This window comes from Rhinolophus hipposideros (genome assembly GCF_964194185.1).
Source record: "Rhinolophus hipposideros genome assembly, chromosome: 5".
In the NCBI taxonomy this organism is placed as follows: domain Eukaryota; kingdom Metazoa; phylum Chordata; class Mammalia; order Chiroptera; family Rhinolophidae; genus Rhinolophus; species Rhinolophus hipposideros.
The window spans coordinates 66,702,937-66,718,258 of NC_138051.1; the positions used below are offsets into that span (position 1 = coordinate 66,702,937).

A 15,322-nucleotide genomic window follows, 5' to 3' on the forward strand; every position below is an offset into this window, starting at 1 on the left:
GGGAAAGGGTTAAAGACTGTGCTGCAACTCGGCCGAGTTTCAGAAAGTTCTCTGGGGAGCCCCACTGCGGCGTCCCTGCGCGGACCCTGCCTGCGAGGCCGGCTGTAACAAGATGCTGGGGCTCGAGGTGCTCGCCCCTTGTTTTATGCGGTGGCAAAGAACCAATAAGGAGCGAGGCAAAAATTGGGTGCAGTAAACCCGAAAAGGGGGCGAGGAGACCCGCGGGAGGAGCAGGGGAGGAGAGAGGGAGGGGCGCGCAGGACGGAGTGGGAGGGAGGCCGGCGCTGAGCGCGCGCGGCGCCCCTGACGGACGCGGGGGAAGCCGGGGGGGAGCTGGCCTCGGAGCGAGGGGCCGGCGCGGGGAGGCGGGCGCCGGGCGGGGGTTTGCCGGGCCGCCGCGCGTGACGTAGCGCCGGGCAGGGCGTTATCAGCTGCTGGGCCGCGGCGAGCGACGCGCGGCGCACCGGACGGCGCCGCTCGGGCCAGGACGGCTGCAGCCCGCGGCCACGCGCGGGTCCGGAACGCTCCTGGTCGCCGCCCCTGTCGTTCTGTCCCGCCGCCGGGCGGCATGAGCCCGCGGCCGAAGCTTTAGCGCCCCACTCCTCCGCCCCGGGGGCCCGGCTGCGGTGACGGGTGCTCGCTGCAGGGTTGGGGGCGATGAAGCCGAGTCCGACCGGGACGGCGAGAGAGCTGGAGCCGCAGGCGCCGGCCCGGGGCGAGCAGCGCGCGGCGGAGCCCGAGGGGCGCTGGCGGGAGAAGGGCGAGGCGGACACGGAAAGGCAGCGCACCCGGGAGCGGCAGGAGGCCACGCTGGCTGGGCTGGCGGAGCTGGAGTACCTGCGCCAGCGCCAGGAGCTGCTGGTCAGGGGCGCCCTGCGCGGCGCCGGGGGCGCTGGGGCCGCTGTGCCGCGCACCGCGGAGCTGCCGGGGGAGGCGGCGCAGCGTAGCCGCCTGGAGGAGAAGTTCTTGGAGGAGAACATCCTACTGCTGCGGAAGCAATTGGTAGGTTGTGCCCGGAGGTGGGAGCGCCACTGTCCCTGCGGAGGGGCCGGGGGTCGGGCAGGTGTCTTGGCGTGGGCGTGAGGGTGCCTCCGGCAGGGGACATTCTCGCGTTTCCCGAGACCCCCCGCCCCGTGCCCCCTTGACCCCATTCCTGTGTGTGCCCGCGGCGCGTGGGATGGCGTTTGCCCGCTTTGTGTCAGGTGAGGGGCTGGCGACCCCGCGCAGACTGCGGGGAGGGGGTGGCCGCTCTCCCGCTCTGTCTTCGGGATTCTTGGAGTGGCCTGGTTGTAATCTTCAACCGCTCTAGTTAAACGAATGCATACCCTCTCCCCGGATGTTTGCAAATTTCTCATTTAAAATGCCATTTAATTTGGAGATTTTAGCTTCAGTACCTCTCGCCGAGAGGGGACAAAAGCCCAGGAGGGGGTTTGTGGTGTGTTTAACAGTCCACTGCTGGATTTTACGATTACACGGAAGCGCACGTAGGAGCCTTTCCCCTCCCAGGGCTTTCCCCAGCATGCCAGCGTTTGCTTGGGCTGCTGCTTAATTTCAAATAGAAGCCCTTTGTATAAGCCAGCTAAAACAGACGCAAATGATGGAAATTTGGCTGCGGAAGGTGCCCCCTCCTCTCATATGTTATACTTTCTGCTAGCTGTGACTGGTGGTGGAGGTGGGAGAAGAGAGAACCTGCTCTCAGGGAGACCATTTACCTTATTGGATTTCTGTCAGCGTCTCGGTCATTCTATGCCATCTTCATTAATGGGGAAGAAAAAGAACTTTGGCGCTTAATGTATTGATGAACAGCTTTTGACCCCGCCTCAGAATAATGGCGGCAGCTTTGTTTTTGTGACCTCAAAACTGTAGTTTTGAAAACAGCAAAAAAAACCCACAAAAAAACCCCACAAAACAAACAACCCAACCAAAAAAAAAAAAAAAAAAAAGGCTACCAACCTAATCTGACCGTGTCATACTATCTGAAACTAGACACATGCTAGATAATGTCCCTACTACAATCACGAACGTACTGATGCTGTGTGGTTGTCAACTGTTTTCTTGTATTATCTCTTTTAAGATAATTTCTCTCTCTTTTTTTGGAGTATCAGTGCTTTTACTTGCTTAGTTCATTTTTCCTGAAGAAACTCACCCTGGCAAACAAGCACATGGTTTCTGTCCCCCTTTAAAGTCAAAGGACACACAGGAAGAGTACTAGTAATGCATATGCATATATTTTATATGGACGTATGTACATCGTGGTTTGTGCGAGACCTCTGTTTTGGCATTTTACTGTGTTTCATTGGTAGCAGACCAGATTTGTATGTAACATTGATTTGAGCCAATTCTTGCTGGTTATGCCTCATCATTGACATTTTATGCATTGTCTTGTACAATAGCACCTTTTTGTCTTTATGAATCTCGGGATTGTGAGTGGCACATTCCTGTTGTCCCTGGAGGGGAGCAAGGCAGCATGTCAGGAGAATTCCAGTCCAGTCAGTGTTTGTGGTTCTATTTTCATTTGTAGACTTGGCATTCATGATTTGAACCAGATGCCTTTTGAATTTTTTTTTCCCCCTTTTCCAGCAATAGGAAGCACTAGGTGGCGGTGTGAGTTAGCACTACAGATCTGTCACCTTTGGAAACCCGAGTTGAGTTCAAATCTTGATGGACCTTCCCTTGAGGGTGTTGAATTCTGCCAGCTCACATTATACTTGGCACTGGCTATTAGTATTCGTTTCTCACTTTCAAAGGCCCTAAGACTGATTAAACGCCACAAAGCAGCTAGTAGAAAACAAAGCTCTGCAGGACATTTGGCCAGAAAAATCTCACCTACGTAAGAGTATAGTGTTTTGTAGGAAATCTGTTGCACTCTGACTTCAAATTAAAGAATCTACTGTGAAGTACGAGTTTATAAAAAAATTGGCTGCACACACACAAGATTTTATAAAATCTCAGCACTTTTTTCTTATTCTTACCTGAAGAAAGTAAGCTTGTATTTATTATTTGAGACTCAAAGCAAGTCTTGTTTTTATGAAGAAACTTCTTGTCATCACAAAATGTGAGAAAGTGGAATTAAACATAGGACATATTCTTGAAGTTTTTCTTTATTTCAAGTCATCCAGTAAATTTTTGGGTTTTGGAAGATTTAGTGAACTTTCCAGATGATAATTTGAAGACTTAGAGCAGACTTTCTGGTTCTTTGTCACCAAATGTGTTCGTTTTTCCTTTCTCTGTTTCTTCCTAATCAGAATTGTTTGAGGAGAAGAGATGCTGGTTTGTTGAATCAGTTGCAAGAACTTGACAAGCAGATAAGTGACCTGAGACTGGATGTAGAAAAGACATCTGAAGAGCATCTGGAGACAGACAGCCGGCCCAGCTCAGGTGAGTGAGTGAGCACGAGGACTGGAATCTACACTCAGGAGTTCTGCCTTGGCCCCTGTACTTAACTTTCCCAGACCTGCAAATGGCAATGGAGTTTGTTTCCAGGGAGAACGAAAAAGCTATCTGCCATTCAGTTGCATAAGCGGGAACTAAAGCCAGACTACAAAATTTTTAATAATGAGATTGATCTGACTGTAGTCCCTTGGGTTTAAAAATAAAAGCTTCTATTCAAATTTCTGGAAGAGCGGTCCTCCTTTGAAACTTGAGAAAGTCAGAACTGGGCTAGAAAATTAGTCACACTTCAACTTCCTGAGACCACTTCAAAAGTTTTTTTTTCTTTTAAACCATTTGGCTCCTTAAATAGATTTGTTTTCAAGTGTTTTTTTTTTTTTTTCTTTTCTGAAATGTCTATGATAACGTTGAGGATTTGACAGATCTAAGTCTCTTCTTTCCTTATATATCTTTAAAGGTTGGGTCAAGGAGGAAGATCAATTTGAGGGTGAGAGTAACGCTGAAATGTACTCATAGTTATGGGCTCTTTGCTTTTTCTGAAGATCACTTGAAATGAAACCATAAAATCAGGACACTAAGTCCAGGGAACCAAAATTGCTCCTCCCAAAAGTCTCCCTTTCCTACCTTTTCTAGATGATTATCCTGTCTCCTTTTAAGCACACGTGTGTATTATTGCTTAACATGATCTTAATTCCAAATGGTGTTTTTATTTGTAGGGTTTTATGAGCTGAGTGATGGGGCTTCAGGATCCCTTTCCAATTCTTCTAACTCGGTCTTCAGTGAATGTTTATCCAGTTGTCATTCCAGCACATGCTTTTGTAGCCCCTTGGAAGCAACCTTGACTATCTCAGATGGTTGCCTCAAATCTGCAGGTAAGACTTGTTAGAATTAATAGAGATTTTTTTAATTGGAAGGGTTCAATGATCCCTTAAAGGTTATCTAGCTTTAACCCCTCCTACTGATGAAAAACAAAGGCTCAGAGAATTTCATCAGCTTGCTGCATTTCGTGCCATAGTTGCCTCTAGAACCAAGATGACCGCTATTCCAGTCCTCTTTGGGTGCCACTTGGCTTTGTAGTCTGATGATGGCAAGACATCTTTAGAAATCCTGTTTCAGTATTATAGATCTTAAGTTTTGTTTCTGAGCCTTTTGCTTAACAGTCTTTGTTTACCTTGTTTGCGTTTTCTTTTGAAAACTGCTTTGGATCTGCTTTCTTTTTCCTTTTAATCATTTAAAGCTTGCATTAAATGAAATATATCTATCAGCCTGACCAAGAGCTGCTTAGCACTTCAGGGAGCAATGGCTCTCCCATGTTCTCCAGAATGCTTTGCATGATGGCAACTCTCTTTTCTTTTAGTAGTTGGGTGGGATGAGATCCGTCTAGGCTATGTGCCATTGTTCCCCATTTTGGGCTATCCTTGCAATGACTTCTGGAGAGAATCATGCTATCATTGGTACTGGAAGAGTTTCTGCATTTCCACCACGTGTCACACACTGTACTGGAAGCTCTGCATACATTTATCTCCTTTGAGCCCTCCCAACAGTTCTGTAGGGTGCAGGTGTTGTCAGCTCCATTTTATATATCAGAAAAATGAGGCCTAGTGAGGTCAGATTAGGTAAGTTACTTAAGGCTGTGGGGCGACTAGTAAGTGGCAAAGGCAGGATTCAGCTCAGGACTGACTGCCAGGTCCACGTTTTTCCACTATACGAGAGGAGTTCAGAAGTTGTCTTTAATCTTCTCGTCAAACAGAGGAGGAATTTGATTTTATACACTGTTTGTCAGGTTCCTCACCTGCTGAATGGCAGAGATGTTGCTGAAACTTAGGATTCCTTCCTTAGTTCTGCTTTGTTTTGAGTCCTCAGAAGAGCACAGAAAATACGGAGATTAGAGGAGCTCTAAGTGCTGGCACAAGTCACTGTCTGTGTTCTCCACTTGGGTTTAAGGCTGAATTTTTGAGTCCAGGCAATGCACCATACAACTGAGGCTGCTAATTGGCCGGTGTCTTTGTATATGTACAGTGTGTGTCATCAGCAGCAATCATTTGGGGAAGCACAGATCTGTGTTATCTAGAGTGTCTGGGCCTCAAGTTCGTTGGTAATTGCTCCTCTTCACTCTCCAAATCTTGTTTCAGAGAGAAACTTTAAAACCTATTAAAGGCATTTTGGTATAGGTTTTCCTTGAAGACAGACCCCTCCTTTCCCAAATGCCACATCTTCACATAATTGAGACAGTTGGGCTGGGCCTTGGGGAATGGGATGTCTGTCTTATTCCTTAACTCTAAGTAGGGAAAAGGGATGAATGGTGAAGTGTAGGTACATGTGGCTTTTAAGCAAGGTAGATAGGCCTTCGGGAAGTGAAGGAGGAGGGATGGCAAGGATATTACGTAGAGAAGTTTCTCTTGTAATAAGTTACTTATTGGGAGTAGAGGTGGGTGGTGGTGATATGGCACTTTTATAATATCTTTTCTTTACAAATGAATCATATCATTTCTGGGTCTAGGCTGTATTTTCCCCCCAGACTTCTGATTATCATTGAAGTTCATGGAGCTTTTCCTTACATTAAACAATTAACATAGAATCTGGCACATGGCAGACTTTCAGTATTTGAGTGAATAAATATAATGGAGGACAAATTCAATAGTGATAAAAACTTTGATTTTCTCTAACTGAAGGTCATTAAAGGGATTTGAAAGTTATAATATTCACCAAGATAAGATATCATTTAATTAAGCAAGAAAGCTTGATTTCATTGTATTTTGGCATCTACATTTTTGAGATGTGGAAAATTTATTCATTAATATCGCTGCTCAATCTTTTAAAACTTTATCAAGAATTCCTTCCTATTAAAAAAATACTGTGCTTTATTTGTTAGTGTCACTATTGAAAATATAAGATAATTATTATTTAAATTTGATTAATCGCTATTGAAATTTCATTAATTTCCCTGACCTTTCAATTGACAGTTATATTCAAACATATGTTATTAAGAATTAGGTCTGAAAAACAATGAGGAGAAAGCCCACAGAAAGTATAGTTTATCTGAAGTATTTTAGAGGGAAACTAGAAATAGAACACAGAGGGGAGAGAAACCTAGAGAACTAAGGACTCAAAAAACATTTACTTTTCCAGTTATAAATGCAGTACATATTTATTGAAAATTTAGAAAATAGAAAACAAAGAAGAAAGTAAATATCACTTGCTTTCCCATCACACTGAAATGAAATGCTACTATTAGCATGTGTGTGTGCTTCATCTCAGACTTTTTTCTTTGCATATATGCAATTTTCATAAAATTATAATCATAGTCTGGTATATCATGATTTTCGCTAAACTTTAAAGTGTTTCCCAATATCATTCAATAATTTGATAACATTTTATTTATTTTTTATTTATTTAATAAGAGTTTATTTGAGCCAAACTGACAACAGTTGCCTGGAAGCAAAATCTCAACGGATTGAGAAAATGCTCCCTGAAAGCATTTTTAATGGCTGAATATTTTTCCTTCAGAGGATATATCATATCTTGTTACATTTTCTTTGTTAAATATTTTTTCCCCTCATCCAGTAGTCTGAACTGCATGTAAAATAGCAGAGTAGCTCATGGAATATTTGTTGATTCTTTGGCATTCTCTCTCTGCCTATGAATTTGTCTTCCTAGAAATTGGCCAGAGTCAAGCTGGTGCTGACCAATTCATTTCTTCAGAGTGTACCTTTAAATGTTTTTCAGATCTCATAGGATGGTTGGACTATAAAGAAGGCCACTGTGAAGACCAGGCCTCAGAGGCAGTTTGCCGTTCCCCCTCCACATCACAATTTAATCCCCTTGGTGTCATTGCAGATGTGAATCCCAAGTACCAGTGCGATCTGGTGTCTAAAAACGGGAATGATGTCTATCGCTATCCTAGTCCACTTCATGCCGTGGCTGTGCAGAGTCCAATGTTTCTCCTCTGCCTGACGGGCAGCCCCCTGAGGGAAGAGGACAGGCTGGGTAACCATGCCAGTGAGATTTGTGTCGGATCTGAGCTGGACACCATCAAGACAGACGCCTCCTTACCATCTCCAAGCGGTTTGTGGTCTGCTCCCCATCCTTTATCCAGTAAGAAAATGGATGGCTACATTCTGAGTCTGGTCCAGAAAAAAACACACCCTGTAAGGACCAACAAACCAAGAACCAGTGTGAACGCGGACCCCACGAAGGGGCTTCTGAGGAATGGGAGTGTTTGTGTCAGAGTGACTGGGGGTGTCTCACAGGGCAATAATGGGAACCTTAAGAATTCAAAACAGGCGCCTTTGCCCTCTGGTGGAATCCCCTGTTTGGACAATGGGACATTCTCCCCAGCGAATCAGTGGTCAAAAGAATCAAAGGCAGAACAACAGGAAAGCAAGAGGTTACCCGTGCCAGAGGGCTGCTCTCCTAGCACTGCCACTGAACTTCAAAGTAAGCATCTGCCCAAAAATGCCAAGCCAGCCCCCCAGGAACATGCTCGGTGTCCCACTACTGTGACAGGGGAGTCCCCTAAAGAAAGCATTCAGGTCCCAGCTGCCTCTCCAAAAGAGAGCCCTGGGAGAGTCCTCGCCCCACTGCAAGAAAACAAAGTTGTCCAGCCACTGAAAAAGATGGCGCAGAAAAGCAGCGTGCCGGCCGTCCCTCCAGTGGCGCCCCCGCCTGCGCCTCCTGCGCTGCTGTCCTCAGCTTTCCCCGTGGAAGAAAGGCCTGCGCTGGATTTCAAAAGCGAGGGCTCCTCTTCTCAAAGCCTGGAGGAAGGGCTTCTGGTGAAGGCTCACTTCGTCCCGGGGCAGCAGGCGGGCGTGAGGCCGCACCGGGGCCCCCGGACCTCGGCCGTCCCCAGGGGCTCCGCCCTGAAGCACAGGGCCCAGGCCCTGCACGGCCCCGACGGCGCCTTGCCCACCGTGAGGGAGAAAACCCGGGTGGCCAGCAAGAAGTGTCGCTTCCCCGACGACGTGGATACAAATAAGAAACTCAGGAAGACCGCAGGCAAGGGGAGGAAGAGTGCGGGCGGCCAGGCCGAGGCGGGTCTCCCCAGCCGGCCTCTGGGGGCTGCCCACCGGGCGGGGAGCCGGCTGCACGGCCACGGCCGGGAGGCGGTGGTGGCCAAGCCCAAGCACAAGCGAACCGACTCGCGGCGGTGGAGGTCGGCCGCCGAGATCTCCTACGAGGAAGCCTTGCGGCGCGCCCGGCGGGGCAGGCGGGAGAACGCGGGCCTGTACCCGGCCGCCGTGGCGCTGCCCTTCGCCAGCCCGTACGCCTACGTGGCCAGCGACTCCGAGTACTCGGCCGAGTGCGAGTCCCTCTTCCACTCCACGGTGGTGGACACGAGCGAGGACGAGCAGAGCAACTACACCACCAACTGCTTCGGGGACAGCGAGTCCAGTGTGAGCGAGGGCGAGTTTGGCGGGGACAGCACTAGCACCAGCGACTCCGAGGAAAGCGGGGGCTTGATTTGGTCCCAGTTTGTCCAGACTCTCCCGATTCAGACGGTCACAGCCCCGGACCTTCACCACAACCCCACCAAAACCTTTGTCAAAATTAAGGCTTCTCATAACCTCAAGAAGAAAATCCTCCGCTTTCGGTCTGGCTCTTTGAAGCTGATGACCACCGTTTGAGTAACATCGTTGGTGTAAAAAGTGGTTTGTTTGTTTTCCTAGTGATGGAAGTAAAGGTGGCGTCTTAGTTTTTTGTGTGTGTAAGAATTTGATGGAATGCTTTCCTTTCGTTAAGACAAAACCGAGGTAAATTATGTCTCTTCTTCATAGATGGACACTGGTGCCTTTAATGGAAGGTAAAGAATGTTTTGCTGGTTAGAAGTAAATATTGAGGTTTTAATGGTGGTGATAGTGAATGAATTTTGTGTGTATCAGCTGATGATTATTTTAAATTTCCGAGCATCTGTGAAGGCACAGGTTTTGATGTTCAGGTCTTCCTAGGATGAGACCTTTTGATCTGAAGGCCAAGTAAATGGAATTTTAGGACATACATTTGCTTCTTGGTTCTTTAGGGCAGTGTCTCCATGAGGGCTTTCCTGTTGAGCAGCATCACATACAATTGTGTGAGGTAGGTACGAGGGGCGGTGTTTGTTTTCCGTAGTTTTTTATATAGTCTACATTTCTCAGAGGTACCCCCATTCTATTTTCTTCTCAGAACTGTTTGATTTACGGGACTCAGAACTTGAAGACCAGACCCTAAATCCAGAGAGCTGGTAACTTGGATAGAGAGGCTGGTAATACCTTAAAGGGACTCAGTCAAACTTTTACCACACTTTGTGCCTAGGCCCCAGTTACAGTAACCACTTCTAGGGCCATTTACCCAACATTTTGATGCCTTTCTCCTCTTCCCTAATTTGCAGCGGATCAAACCATTCCTCCCTTGGAGGACTTGCCTTTGGGATAAAATTTTGGTCCTTGGGTCAGAGAAATTCACTCCTAATGAAAGCACCCTTGGGCATGACTCCAAGCCCAGAATTGCTCACTGAGCGCTGTGCCATCTAAGCATTGGCCCAAACACGTTAGTGCAATCTAGTCCAGATTGGACCACTGACCCTGTCTGGAAGGGCTTTTTTTAAAAATAATTTTTTGGTAAACAGTATTGTGTAAAATTGCTTTTTTATACCAATATATGCATGTTTTGTGCATGAGTAGTATTTGTTTTGATATTCCTGTTGATGTTAAATTACTGTATGATATAAACGGTATGTGTTTTTATATATCATTGTGTAAATTTAATATAACATTATATGCTGTAATAAACAATTTGTTTTACTGCTGTTAAGTTTGTTATTTGGGTATAAAACCAGATGTTTACACCTGTAAATCTTGTGCTGATTATTGTGGGATTTGTAATAGGCCATTCTAGCATGAGAATATTTGCAATACTTAAGGCAGGTTTTAGGAGTATTCTTCCCAATGGATGGTGAGTAAGTAGATGAAGAAAAGCAAAACCAGTTCGTTAGAATAGTTAAGGTGGTACTTTAAAGTACATTTGAAAGATTTCTTCTAAGGAAAGTATTTCTGAGAAGAACTCCCTCTTTTCAACATTTTAGTAGAAAGTTTCCAACATGGAAAAGTTGAAAGGATACTACAATAACCACTTGTATAGCCACCACCTAGATTCAACAAGTCCTTGCTTTAGCTCCCTATATATATTTATTGGGTTTGACCATATTGCTGGGTTTGTAGGTCAAGGACAGATTTTAGCAATCCTCCCTTTCCCCACCACACTCTTGTACTATTTTAAAGTAAATTTCAGGCATCATATTTCATCTCTAAAAATGTACGCATACTTTTCCTAAGATCATGGTGATTCTCCCGTAGAACTACCATATTATGATCACACCCACCCAAGGAAAATGGACAGTAATACTTAATATCAAATATTTAATCTCTTGTCAAAAATTTTAATTTATTTAAAGAATTTTTAATAGCAGATTCCCCCTGTCCCCAACCAGGGTTCAATGTTACACATTGCATTTGCTTGTAGGTCTCTAGTCTTTTTAGTCTAGATTTGCCTCCCCACATTAAAAAAAAAAAGTGCTATTAGATTTTAAAGTCAGAACAGTTGTCTTGTAGAAGGGCACACATTCTGGAGTTGGTGTTTTCTTACGTTGTCTTTTAACATCTAGTCCCTCTATTTCCTGTAAACTGTGTAAGGCTCACTGGATTCAGGTGAACCATTCTTGGCAAGATTTTACTAGTGATCTTGTGTACTTTTATTGCTTCACATCAAAGAAGGTAATGTCAGGTTGCCCTACTATTACTGAATTTAAGAGATCTCTTGGTTAAGTTGCTGAAGATAGATCTCTCCATTATAAAGTCTGTCTTTTTTCCTCTGCAAAAGGTTGGTATTTGTGGGTGATTATTTGACGCTGTGTGGATATCCTGTTCTTCACAACCTTCCACTTCATGGCTTTAGCTTACATTGCTGATCCTTGCCTGAATCAGTTACTGCCTTGGGAATGCAAAATGGTAGTTTTCTAAGGATCTTCTACTTTTATTAGCTGATAATCTATAAAAAGCTTTCCTTAATATTTTTTGAATGTCACTGTGGACTAATGGAGTTTTGTTCATTTGGTGTCTTACAATTACAGACAGTTATTGTTCTTTCTGATGCTCAATGTGTCTGAAATTGGGCCAGTGGAAGGATAAATTTTGTTGAAACTAGAATCAGCTCAGTCTCATAATCTCATATTTATTATAAAATGTACTCAATTAAAATGAATTTTTCAAATGTTAAAATTTCAGATGCTTAATTTCAATGCAACACAAATCTCTTAACTATCCACTTTTTATTTCTGTCTTTAAAATTTTGTCTTTTCCTATGCTTTGTATATCTTTTATCTCCAAGAAGGCTTTTAACTTTGGAACATAGCAAATTATTTCCACATTGCTTTTAAAGGTAAGACTTTTTTTTCCCCACAAGACATCCTTTTTTCCGCAAGACACCTTTTTAGCAAGACATCTCAGACAACTCAGTTCTTCAAAATGTAGAGTTGTGTCTTAGTATTCATGTTTTTATATGCAACCAGTTATACTGCTTTGACTAGAATTTCTTTGATTACCTGTTTAAACCAAAGCCAAGTGCAAGCAAGGGATGATCTCACCATCTTTTCTATTGCTGTGATCCAATCTCTTTGGGGTCAGGCTATATAAACTTTATTGTGTAAGGCAACTGTGATCTGCAGTCAGTTCTTGAATCATTTCCAAGTTGTTCTCAATGAATGTTATTCTCAGAAGGGAACACTTTCTGAAAAAACCAGCTCTGAATAATTACATTTTAGGTGACAGAACACCAAAAGTAGACAAGCGTGAAAAACAGGATTTTTTCAAAGAACCCCGGGTTTGTCCTCCGTCTATTGCTCCACTTCCCTGTAGCTAGCAGTTGTACTGCACTTGGAAAATTGGGTTTTGTCCATTATTTTCAATGACAAAATAGCTGCTATTACAAACAAAAGAACTCTTTAAAATATTTTCCTTTATTTAAATAAATTACAAATGCTTATTATCAAAAAAGAAAAAATACATCTGAACAATACAATTTTTTAAACATCTTTTAAAACTCTTTTAAACTCGAACTCTTTTCCCTTAATCCTCCTTAAATCCTACTCTTCCATAAATTTGGGGTACATATTTCCATACTCTGTTAGGTGCACATACAAATACATAACCTTTGTATTTTCAAAACAAAGTCTATTTGTATTCTCCTGTAACTTGCTTCCTTCATTTCATGGACCTGTATAGCAGATATAATTCCCAATTCTTTTTAATGGGGTTCTGAATATTTCCTCACTGAGAAGGTACCAGATTGGATGGGCTATGTCTTTGCCCCGTTTAGAAAAATTCTAGTGTTTAGAAACAAAAGTGTTACCCAAGTGCCAAACATTGCACATACTGCCTTTCTAGTTTTCTCATGTGTTTGGTTACTTTGTATTGTGAGTCCACTTCCGGTGGGGTATTATCAGCAGAATCTTGTGAGACTTGATGAAGGATTTTCCCATAGGGAAAAGCATCGTGTTTGTTTCTGCCAGGTGTCTCAAGTTGATTTCCAGGCAGGACCACCTTTTAAGTTAATGTCTCTACTTTGGGGTTACCTGACTACAGAGGTAGTAGAAATTCAAATCCTAAACCCACATGTGGATAGGCTGTGGTTACATGTGCTCAGAAGAGACCTTTCCCGAGGCAGAAGAGCTTCCTTGTTTTCATCCTGGGCCAGCGGATTTTTCTTCCTGGGCCAATCTTTCACTGAGCATGTAGTCCTTCAATGCACTCAGGAATACGGGGGAGTGTCAGTTCCAAATCCTATGCGATGAGGGCCAAGTCCTTGCCCCAAGTGCCTGTTTTAAACCAAAGCCGCTTCCTTTGGGAAGGGACCAGCAACCTCTCCTACTCTCCAAGGGTGGACCAAACGTGGGTGCCTTTCTTTCTAGTGAAGTCAATATACACTTAAAAAGATGTTTGTTAATGGTTTCTCTTTTCTAAATGTTTTACAGTAAGATGATTAGATTGTCAAGTCCACCACATGGCTGGAAATGAAACCATAGACCTACCTATTACGTTTGCCAGTAAATTGGATTCTCCTTTCCTCCTCTTATTTTTGGTACAATTTTATTGAGGTACCATTGAAGTACAATAAAATGCATGTGTTTGAACTGTACAATTTGATCAGTTTTGACGTATATACACTTGTGTAACCACCACGATCAGTAAAACAAACATTTCCATTATTCTCAAAAGTTTTTTTGAGACCCTTTGTAATCCATCTCTCCCTCCATCCCTTTCCCCAGGCCACCACTGATCTGCTTTCTGGTACCATAGATTGCTTTCTATTTTCTAGAATTCTATATAAATGGAATTAAAGAGTGTACTCTTTCTTTGCTTGAGTATTTCATTCTGCATAGTGATTTTTAGATTTGTCTGTTGTTTCATGTCTCAGTAGTTCATTCCTTTTTTATTGCTGAATTGTATTCCTTTGTGTGTATGTGTGTGTATATGATAATTTGTTTATCCCACTTGTTGATGGACATTTGGGTTATTTCCAATTTGGAGCTATTACAAATAAAGTTGTAAAAACCTTCATGCATAGGTCTTTGTGTGGGAAAACGTTTTTGTTTCTCTTGGGTAAATACTTAGGAGTGGAATGGGTAAATACTTGAGTAAATACTTAGGAGTGGTTTATGGTAAGTATATGCTTAACTGTTTTAGAAATTGCAAAAATATATTCCAAACTTGTTGTACCATTTTACATTCCTACCAGCAGTGTATAAGAGTTTCAGTTGCTCCATACCCTCATGCTCAGTTATTTGGCATGCTCAGTCTTTTGAATTTTACCCATTCTAATAGATGTGTAATGGTATCTATTATGGCTTTAATTTGAATTTCCTTGGTAACTAATGAGCATCTTTGAATGTGCTTTTTGGCCATCTGTATATTTTCTTTGTTGAAGTGTCTATTCAAATTTTGTCCACTTATAAAATTGGGTTGTTGACTTTCTTGTGTTGTAAGAGTTTTTTTTATAAATTCTATATAAAAGTCCTTTGATATTTGTTGTAAATATTTTCTCTCTGTGGCTTGCTTTTTCACTTTCTTAATGGTGCCTTATGAAGACCAAAAGCTTTTAATTTTCATCAAATCTAATTTTCTATTTTTTTCTTTATGGTTTGTGATTTTGATGTCTCATCTAGGAAACCTTTACTTAATCCAAGGTTGCAAAAATTTTCTCCCATGCTGTCTTCTAGAAGTTTTATCGTTTTAGGTTTACATATAGTTCAATGACTTATGATGAGTTAACTTTGGGGTATAATGTGAAGTAAGGCTAGATATTCAATTTTTCCAAGTACATACTCAGGTGGCCTAGTACTGTTTGTTGAAATGACTTCCCCTTTTGAATTGGCATGTTGGTAAAAAAAAAAAAGGACATGTATGTACCTATTTCTGGGTTTTATTCTGTTTCATTTATCCATATGCTTATTTTTCACCAATACCAAACTGTCTTGATTTTTGTAGCTTTATAGTAAGTATTGAAATCAATTAGGTCAAGTCCTCTTAACTTTGCTTTTCTCTTTCTCCTTAATTCCTTTGATTACTCTAGATCTTTGCATTATCGTATAAATTTTATAATCAACTTGTCAATTTCTACATAAAACACTGCTGATATTTTTATTGGTATCATAGTGTATATAATTCACTATAGAGATACTGTTATCTTAAAAATAATGAGTGTTTCAATTCATAAGTATGCTATATCTTTCCATTTATTTAAGTCTTCTTTAACTTTCTTCAACAATGTTTCGTAGTTTTTAGTGTAGAGGTCTTGGTCACTTTTTGTTAGATTTATTCCTAAGAATTTTATGATTTTGGGTGATACTACAAGTAAAAGTTTTGAAAATTTCATTTTCCAATTGTTTGCCTGAGGTATATAAGAA

At 42.7% G+C, this 15,322-nt stretch overlaps 1 protein-coding gene across 2 annotated transcripts; it reads left to right on the plus strand.

The window, feature by feature from the left end:
- Positions 1–411: 411 nt before the first annotated feature.
- DACT1 (dishevelled binding antagonist of beta catenin 1) lies at positions 412–12,401 on the plus strand. 2 transcript variants are annotated; one of them, XM_081049441.1, is made up of 4 exons: positions 412–1,002; positions 3,246–3,378; positions 4,107–4,262; positions 7,117–12,401. In XM_081049441.1, the coding sequence occupies exons 1-4, from the start codon at positions 658–660 to the stop codon at positions 9,012–9,014; spliced, it is 2,532 nt and encodes an 843-aa protein (XP_080905567.1). In that variant the 5' UTR covers positions 412–657; the 3' UTR covers positions 9,015–12,401. The 2 variants fall into 2 exon arrangements, with proteins under 2 accessions (XP_080905567.1, XP_080905568.1); XM_081049442.1 differs by having other exon boundaries at positions 456–1,002; positions 7,228–12,401.
- Positions 12,402–15,322: the final 2,921 nt, after the last annotated feature.

Excerpts from the sequence above, each read along its gene's own strand:
- DACT1 (XM_081049441.1), top strand. The coding sequence starts at position 658 with ATGAAGCCGAGTCCGACCGGGACGGCGAGAGAGCTGGAGCCGCAGGCG. Across the intron at positions 1,003-3,245 it reads TACTGCTGCGGAAGCAATTG|AATTGTTTGAGGAGAAGAGA; the intron begins GTAGGTTGTGCC and ends CTTCCTAATCAG. Across the intron at positions 3,379-4,106 it reads AGACAGCCGGCCCAGCTCAG|GGTTTTATGAGCTGAGTGAT; the intron begins GTGAGTGAGTGA and ends TTTTATTTGTAG.